The sequence below is a fragment of the Pinus tabuliformis genome, chromosome 2_1 (assembly GCF_031772625.1).
Source record: "Pinus tabuliformis cultivar Carrire ecotype Pingquan chromosome 2_1, CPIR1, whole genome shotgun sequence".
In the NCBI taxonomy this organism is placed as follows: Eukaryota; Viridiplantae; Streptophyta; class Pinopsida; order Pinales; family Pinaceae; genus Pinus; species Pinus tabuliformis.
The window spans coordinates 369,285,554-369,295,798 of record NC_142299.1 but is presented as its reverse complement, the minus strand read 5'-3'; the positions used below and the strand labels follow the sequence as shown (position 1 = coordinate 369,295,798).

The following is a 10,245-nucleotide window of genomic DNA, read 5'->3' as shown; positions in this document are numbered from 1 at the left end:
TAGGGGGGGTTCTTAAAATTTTTCCTGATAAGAGGGTTTATCTGTTCTTCCTTTATGATTCAGGAGATTTGTGGGGAAGTAGTCAGCGAGAGGAGAGAAAAAATTGATGTGCATTCGGCTGCAATGAGGTATGGTGCCGAGGGGACATCCCTAAATATCCCCTTATTTCTAGCCAACCAAATGCCCCAGGAGATGATGGGTGGAATATTTTTTGGATTTTCCTCTTGATTTTCTTGCCACCAGAGTTGCCAAGCCTCCATGAGAGACTACCCTCTCTAACCCTGCCTGATTCCCATGAGATTCAATGCGAGCTCCCAAACTTTTGAAGTGAAAGGACAGGTTAGGAAAACATGGTCTGTAGTTTCTTCTGCATTTTTGCAAAGTGTACACCATCCAGGTCTGTTCTTGTTCCTTTTTTGTAGATTATCCCAAGTAGGGACTTTATTCCTAAGGAGACACCAAAAGAACAACCTTTCTTTTGTTGGGCACTTCAGCTGCCAGAGGGATATCCACCACCATTGCTGGCCTCCCTGGAATCTTCTGTCAATCTGGTAATCATAGCCATATTTTGGGGAGTACAAGCCATTTGGGGCATGTACCCACCGAAGCTCATCTGGATGGTCTCTTAACCTGACATTTGATCGAATCAAGTCTCTGACGAAGGACTGCCATATACCTCTCCACCGCGAATGAATTTGAAGGGCTTCGGTAATTTTCCAACCTTGTTTCCAAAGAGAGGACTCTTCAGGGGCCACAATCTGGTTAAGGGAGGTTATGCCTTGATCTCCCTTGGGAGAGAAAATTGTTCGTTGCATCCCACCCACGGATCATCCCCTATTCTTACTTTTCCCCATTCCCAACCATCCAAGCCAACCCTTCTTCAATTATGCCTATTGATTCCAGAGTAGCCTTCCATATTGATGATGCACTGGCTGGTTTTTTATTTACTCTGCGAATCCACTCCTCCATAGGTTCAGGGTCTATATATTTTCTCTTTACTACCACTGTCCACAAGTTTTCCTTTGTTATCAGCCTCCATGCCGATTTTTCTGCTAGTGAGGATGCGAAAATGGGGAGATCCTTAATACCCCAGCCTCCCCAAGCCTTTGGGATGGCTATTTTGTCCCAAGCAACCCATGGAAGGACACCCTCCTCTTTTGAACTGACCCACATAAACCGCCCACACAATTTCCTGATCTGAGCTAAAATTCCTTTTGGTACCCATGTGAGGGAAATCCAGTAAACCAGAATGGCCATTAGAACTGATTTGATTAGTACCAACCTACCAACCCTTGAAAGCCACTTATAGCTCCAGTGTTTAATCCTCTTTTCAACTTTTGCCAGCAGCCAGTGCCAGTCGTGTTTTCTATAGTTATCTGGCTTCAGGTGAAAGCCTAAGTATTTGAAGTTGTCCATCATAGGAATTTCTAGATAAGGGAGGCTTGTAGTGCCTCTATTTATCATTGCCATTGAGAAGTCTTCGTAAGCTATGGAATATTTATGCTTGTTCCCGTAGCTTTTAAGAAAAGATCAAGTGTGATTTTCAGTTGTTAGATGTCTTCTCTCACCCCATTACTGAACAACAAGATATCATCTACAAAAAGGAGATGGGTGATGAACAAATTTGTAGCTACTTCGATCCCTTTTATCTCCCCTCTGCGCTTTGCTGCAATGATTAGCTGACTAAGACCTTCGGCCGCTAGTAAGAACAACAAGGGTGAGAGGGGGCATCCCTGCCTCAACCCTCTCTGGCTATGAAAAAAGGGGGAAGCAACTCCGTTGATAAGTACGAAAAAGCTTACATTTGTAATGCATCCCATGACCCAATTTATGAAACCAATGTTGAACCCCAGATGGGTTAAAAGTAGGCGAAGGTATATCCAACTAATTTTGTCATAGGCCTTCAATAGATCTATCTTCACAATGAACCCTTTTTTCTTGCTCCTTTTCATATTGTGCATGGCTTCCTGAGAAACTCCGATGGCTTCATGTATCTGTCTTCCATCCAGGAATTTGAATTGTTCTCTTGAGATGTTCCTGGAGAGGATGGGTTTTAGGCGTACAACTATAACTTTTTCTATGATTTTATAGATACAATTACAAAGAAAAATAGGCCTGAATTCCTCAAAATGCTTTGGATCATCGGTTTTGGGGATGAGGGCTATGAAAGTTGAGTTGAATGGTTCATGTATCGATCCTCTGACTCTCGATTCCTCCACCACCCCAGTTAATTCATCCCCCATAAGCTCAAAAAAGTGTTGGAAGAGTTCTACCGTCCATCCATCAGGCCCCAGACTCTTATCCTTCTGCATTTTTTTTAGAATTCCTTCGACTTCTCCCTTTGTAACAGATTCCATTATCATATCGTTTTCCTCATCTTCCGCATATCTGGGAAACAATTGAGCCACTTGAATAGCCTCTACTATAGTGGCTTCTTTTGGAGCTCTAAACATGCCTTTAAAGTGGTCCCTACCCAGGCCTGCTATCTCATCAAAGGATTTTTCTATTCCTCCCTCAGGTCGCTGCATTTCCCAGATAGTATTGCAATTCTTCCTACCTTTTGCGTAATTTTGAAAGAATTTTGTGTTTTCGTCCCCAGCCGAGAGCCATATTGCTCTACTTTTGAGTCTCCACTACTCCTCCATTCCGCTCAGTATCTTCCTTTTTGAAATTTCCAGTTGTTTGATTCTTTCCTTTTTCTCTTCTGTCTCATAGCCATCCACCTCTAGACTTTCGAGGGTCTCAATGTTTCCTTTATAAGTTTAAGCTTGACTTCTTCCCTGTTCCTTTTCTCCTTTTCCCATGCTATTGTTGCATGTTTCAACCATTTGAGTTTTCCCATGAAAATATCGGCTAATGACAGGCCCTGATCAGCAGTCACAAACCTCCATGTTTCATTAACTAAGGTATTATATGCAAGGTCTTTTAGCCATTCAGGATTGAATTTAAAAGGGGAGCCTGGCTTTCTGCAAGACCCTTTCAGTTCGAGGAAGACCCTTTCAATTCGAGGATAATAGGAAAATGATCAGAATCACCACCAGATCCAATCCATTGTCTGAAAAAAGTTAAATTGTTGACCAGATCCTCCATCAGCAGAAACCGGTCCAATCTCTTGGCAACCTAGGCCTCTCCCATTCACCAATTCCTCCAAGTGGGTCAGGATTTTATCAAGTTTACATCAATGAGCTTCCCCATCATGAGTTTATTTGTAAAGTAGTTAGCTAGAGGGTCTGCTTGAGCATGAGGCCCCCAAGTCTCCGACATGCCCAGAGAGAAGTTCATATCCCCTCCCATCACCAAATTTGGGGCCTTCATGAAGGATTTAAGAAACAAAGAGTTCCAAAATGTGACCCTATCCTGACATGGACCATAGAAATTTAGGATATTTAGCTCCGATCCAAGTTCAGAAGAGTAAATCTCGACCCCCAATATCTGATCTGATCCCCAGGAATTTAGGAGTTTTATGTTTCTGTCATTTAGTCCCACCACAAGCCCCCCTAATCTTCCTTTGGCATCCAAGGTCACAAATGACCATCCAGGCATCATTTTACACAGAGATGCCTTCACCACGTCCCCATCCCCCAGGGTTTCTTGTAACAAAATAACATTCAGACAAAGAGATTTGAATAATTCCTTAAGGGATAGCTTTTTACGACTGCTAGAAAAACCTCTACAATTGAAGGAAAGGATGATAATTTAGAAACCACCTCAGGGGACTGCGTTTCTCTAAGCTCCCCTTGTAAAGAAAGTTGTTTCCCATCCGCTATGTCCAACTTGGCTTTCAGCTGGGCTTTCGAGAGATTTGATTTTCTGCCTCTAGATTTTCGGGGCACAGAGGGCTCCTGAGGACTCCCCAACCCACCCATGGAGGGAGGCATGAGTTATTTTTTGTCCCTAGGTCGAAGGTTATAGTGGGGTCCTACCAAAAATGAGAGAACATGTAACTAGTTAGGCAATGCGGAGGAGGAGGGCACCTCGAGGCTAAGGACAAGGATTGAAGTAATGATGCTATCCAGAGAATTGGAGATTTCACACTTGGAATTCATAGAGGATAATAGAGGCCTAGAGGGACCAGGCCATGATACAACATCATAAAAAGAAAACAATGATTCAGATTCAGAGGTAATGGAGGGTAAAGGAATATCGACTGACTGAGACATTGGTTTAGTATGTATTACTTCGTTCTGAGCCTCTTGATGTCGCTTGCTTCCTGACCTATCTTGATTCCCTTGAAGACTAGGCAACACTTCCTCAATCTCCATTTCATCCGGATTAGGATCCCTCTGAACACCCTCAATCACTGCTTGTCCTGCTTCCTCCCCCTCCGCTGCCCCCTACTCATCAGTCCTCGAATTTCCCTTCTGGCGCCTTCTCCGACGAAACCCCAATGGACAATCCCTCGCCATATGACCATGTTTATGACAATGGTGGCATCAGAAAGGAAATTCTTCATAATCAATTATCTGAGAATGTGTATACCCCTAGAGCTGGAGGTTGATTTTTTCCGCTAAACCCTCCCTTGGGTTCAATTTTACTAGTAAGCGAGCCACAATTCTATTCTTTGTTTCCAGAAATGTCATGTTTGCTTCCAGGAATGTTCCTAGCTCATTCCTCTGTCCATAACTAAGGAGTTAGCGCTGGGTGCCATACCCAAACTGGAATCTCCTCCAGTTTCTCCCTTTGCGCATCAAATAATGGTGTCCATTTTTTGAAAAATATGGGAGAAATCCCGAAACACCAATTTCACTCGAGCACCCATTCAAGCATCTCACCTTTGCTGAAGCGAACCATGAACCAACCTCTAGCTAATATAGTCACTTCTACCTGGGCCTCCGGTGCTCCTTTCCATTCCTTGTCAATCCATTCAAGTATATATTGAGCCGAATAACGTCTTCCTTTGGCTCTCCCAACTAAGATCAACTCTGAGGCTTCCATGGCCTTGTCCAACTGAATATCAACTCCAAGAACCAGGTTGGGACATTCCGACTTTTTCCTTATTACTTTCCCCTTTTTTTTCTTTGCTCCTGCGGTTCTTGCTCTTCCCCCACATATTCTAGATATTCAAGAATTCCCTTAAATCGGCTGATACCCCTTCCGCTTCACATCCACGAGCTGTGCCCCTCCCTCCCATCGCGAAGAGGCCAGACTCTCGTTCTTCCCTAGGCCCATTTCCCTGCTTGTCTTGTATGCAGTCACCACCACTTCCCTCCCCTGATTTCCATGGAGATTCATGGCTCTCCACCAACTTCCACTCACCACCAATGGCCTCATGTACACCCCCTGATGGAGTTGGATTTTTTGACGTGATTTGGGTCTCCTCCTCCCTTGTTTGAGGGACTAAATTCCATGTCACCACTCTCTCAATCCTTTGAGATGAACCCCCTTCCTTAGCCTAATTTCCCGATACCAAGCACGATCTTAGTCCTTCATTCCCCCACAGACCACTACTTCGAACTATGTCTTCCAGGCCTCTCGAGAGGTAAATGGGTTCAGAGTGTCCAGAGATTGTTGAAGCGACCTGATTCCCACCAACACCTCTATTACCTAGACCCCCGAAACCGCCAAAGACTTGAAAACCTCCTGCAAACCATTGTCAGGGCTTCAAAACCCCTCTGATGCACTGTTTGGCTTCCCTGAAACCGTAAAGCCAAAACCATCCCCTAAACTCCATTCAAACCCTGTAACACCCTTATTTCCAGCTGACGACCGATGTGGAGGCTTGACCTTATCTAGGTTTCGTTGAGTTGGCTCCAGCCCCCATACAGATAGAATATCCTCTGGTTCTGGTTCCAAGTCCACATAGTCCCTTGGGCTGACCATGGCCACTAGATGGTAGAAGAATGTAGATTGGTATGCGACAAAAACCCCCACACCTATTACCTCTTGCACCAAGCGTGTGCTACCAACTTCCTAGATCACCTAAACTTCCATCAAACTCCTTCCTAGCGAGAACGTAGCTCATCCAACATATACTTCGATGTAGTTTACCCTGCCTCCATTTTCCTGTCGTGTACCATCCTTTTCTATCAAGGGTGCTACCACGTAGTCCATGAAGGTGCCTAGGACCTCCCCTCGAGGTAGCCTTGGCATGGATCCCCTACAACACTAGTCACCATTCGAACTCCCTCTTTTATAATTATATTATAACAATAAATATATAGTAATAATTATATAATAATAATAATGGAAATTTTATGATATAAAAGAAAAACTATTATTATAATATTTAAGATAATTTTTTTTTTTTTTTTTTTTAAATTGCTTTTTTTAGATTAATAATGTGGCATTGGACCATGGTTTACCATGCTTATAAATGCAACATATTTATATTTAACCTTAGGAATAATATTATAAACCATGTGAATAAAATTAGATCCTAGGAATATGAACCCTTAGATGAATAAACCCAAGGGATTCAAATTATAAACCTAAGGGGTTATTACTAAATTCCGAAGGCATTATAAACCCTAGGGAAGAATATCAACCCAAAGGATCAATATTTTAAACCCAAGGTATTTAAACCATAAGATAAATATTACAAACCCTAAAATAAATATGGTTTATCCCTTGTATGGATGGATGTTTTAATATTATAAACCCAAGGGATCATTAATAAAAACCTCGCGGATTATAAACCTAAAGGAACAATATTAAACTGAAGGGAATAATATAAATCCAAGGTATATTAACCCTTATTAATTTGATTGTACTAGTTACTATTTTCTTATATTGTTACCTAATATTTTCTTATATCGTTACCTAATGCCTTATAAACATGGTTAATTTTCATACTGAGACAATCTTTGTCACAATGTGACGTTGGACCATGGTTGACCATTATTGATTTTCATTTGGCGATGATTGACCATGGTGTACCATTATTGATTTTCATATTGAGACAATCTTTATCACAATGTGACATTGGACAATGGGTGACTATGGTTTACCATGATTGAACATGGTTGACCACAGTTGACGGTGGTTTATTTTCACATTGAGACAATGTTTGTCATAATGTGACATTGGACCATGGTTGACCATGATTGACCCTAGTTGACGATGGTTGACAGTGGTTGACCATGGTTGATTTTCATATGGAGACAATATTTGTCATAATGTGATGTTGGACCATGGTTTACCTAATTATAAACATAAGAGATTTATATATACCCTAGGAATATGAAGATTAATAACCCAAGGGAATAATATTAAACCCAAGGGATTAATATTATAAATTCAAGATATATAAACCCTAAGATAAATATTATAAACTCTAAAATAAACATGGTTGACCATTATTAACCATAAATAAGTATATAAGCCCACTTTCACATTGATACACATTAGACTTTGATAATAATGCAAGATTTTAATAAAAATATAGTTGGGATCATGAGCTTTGTGAGAGCTCTATGAAAGAGACACAATCCTTGTATGTTTTTCCTTTTAAATGAAGTCTTATAAAAATATTTCCTTTTCTCTTTCTTGCTTTAGAATAAAGAAAGGGGTCCACTTTTTTTCAATTACATGAAAAAATTGTAGGGCATGCTATACAAACACAACTAGGAGGTATAGGTATGAAAGTGTTGGAGGTGTCTAGAACATTTGATTGACATGCTATAGGTTCAGGCAGACGAAACAATGAGATCCAATTATTTTTTACTCAAATGAGGTGGGCATGCGTTGATTTAATTTATTTTCATTTATGTGTTATGGAAGGTGGGATTATGATGGAATTCTGGTGAGTTTGGTGGGGATTAGTGTGTTGAATCTTCAACAAGTAAGATGATCGATTGAACTTTGGAATTTTTTTCAATGTATAAGGTTGATGGACCTATTGACATTTGTCACCCATTTTTCATTTATATGATAGTGTTAGTTACTTAGGTTGTACTACCATTACCAAAATCTAAACTTATAACTTATCAATTGACTATTCATTATATGAAAACAAATGGCGTCACATCCTAAGTACCACATGTTATAACTTTAATGTCACAAATAAATTATAAGAACACCACTTATCACCAATATTACATATAGTTTCCATGTGCCATATAACCCCTTGCAACTATTATACATAACGTGACTCTTAAGGCATGTTGGACAAGCTTTATCCTCTTATACACTATCCTCTTATACACTACAAGAGTACTAATTGGTTATCAATATGGATATTTATTGAATTTATAAATTATAATTTACAGGGATTTTTTAAGGAATATTTTTATTTATTTTTAATGTAGTGAGTGGCTAATAAATAATTGGGAAATGTTTTCTTATTAAAACTTGTTAATGAGTTATTGGAAAGTGTTTTTCTGGTATATAAGACATAAACTTATTAAAAACGTGTTAATATGATATTAATATAGAATTGAAGTTTATATTTTCTTATTAATTATTTAAAAACATTTAAACATTTAAAACAAACATATATATATATAAATAAAAAACAAACTAATATAGGTAAAAAAACTAATATATAAATATATTGTTTATTAAACTAAAATCAATTTAGAAATATATTTTATGCATTAACTTATACTTAAACTTACCTCGCTTGTAAGTTACATTAAACAATAAATTTAAACATATAAAAATGACTAACACATAAATATATAATTTATTAAACTAAAATCAATTTATAAATATATTTTATACATTACATATTCAACGAATAATTTTCCAAATTTGTTTGGTATTAAACCATCATGCATACCATGAGATGCCATGTTCATTTTTTCTAATTTACACTTTAAACTTAACTCACTTGTAAGTTGTATTGAACAATTATGTACTTCAATCTTGAAAGTATATTATTTCAATGTGTCAAAATCACATACTCATGTATAATGGGAGTTTAAGTCAACATTGAGAATGACTATTTGTCAAACTTATACAGTGGGATGTGGCAAAAAGACATAAAAAAGAGCGTTTAAAGTGTCACTAAAAGCTTGAAAGTAAATGTATGATGTGAACATTTATAAATATATGTTGAAAATAAATGTATAATGTAAACATGTAAGGATATATGGGATTATATTTATTATATATATATATATATATAAATAAAAAAACAAACTAATATATAGGTAAAAAAACTAATATATAAATATATTGTTTATTAAACTAAAATCAATTTAGAAATATATTTTATGCATTAACTTATACTTAAACTTACCTTGCTTGTAAGTTACATTAAACAATAAATTCAAACATATAAAAATGACTAACACATAAATATATAATTTATTAAACTAAAATCAATTTATAAATATATTTTATACATTACATGTTCAACGAATAATTTTCCAAATTTGTTTGGTATTAAACCATCATGCATGCCATGAGATGCCATGGTCATTTTTTCTAACTTACACTTTAAACTTAACTCACTTGTAAGTTGTATTGAACAATTATGTACTTCAATCTTGAAAGTATATTATTTCAATGTGTCAAAATCACATACTCATGTATAATGGGAGTTTAAGTCAACATTGAGAATGACTATTTGTCAAACTTATACAGTGGGATGTGGCAAAAAGACATAAAAAAAGAGCGTTTAAAGTGTCACTAAAAGCTTGAAAGTAAATGTATGATGTGAACATTTATAAATATATGTTGAAAATAAATGTATAATGTAAACATGTAAGGATATAGGGGATTATATTTATTATATATATATAATATATATATATATATATATATATATATATATATATAAATTAAAAAACAAGCTAATATATAGTTAAAAAAACTAATATATAAATATTATTAAACTAAAATCAATTTAGAAATATATTTTATGCATTAACTTATACTTAAACTTACCTCGCTTGTAAGTTACATTAAACAATAAATTTAAACATATAAAAATGACTAACACATAAATATATAATTTATTAAACTAAAATCAATTTATAAATATATTTTATACATTACATATTCAACGAATAATTTTCCAAATTTGTTTGGTATTAAACCATCATGCATGCCATGAGATGCCATGGTCATTTTTTCTAACTTACACTTTAAACTTAACTCACTTGTAAGTTGTATTGAACAATTATGCACTTCAATCTTGAAAGTATATTATTTCAATGTGTCAAAATCACATACTCATGTATAATGGGAGTTTAAGTCAACATTGAGAATGACTATTTGTCAAACTTATACAGTGGGATGTGGCAAAAAGACATAAAAAAAGAGCGTTTAAAGTGTCACTAAAAGCTTGAAAGTAAATGT

At 36.8% G+C, this 10,245-nt stretch overlaps 1 protein-coding gene across 1 annotated transcript; it reads right to left on the bottom strand.

The window, feature by feature from the left end:
* Nucleotides 1-840: 840 nt before the first annotated feature.
* Nucleotides 841-1,416, bottom strand: LOC149200406 (uncharacterized). Its single transcript, XM_089400940.1, has one exon. The coding sequence runs from the start codon at nt 1,414-1,416 to the stop codon at nt 841-843; it is 576 nt and encodes a 191-aa protein (XP_089257066.1).
* Between the last annotated feature and the right edge of the window lie 8,829 nt (nt 1,417-10,245).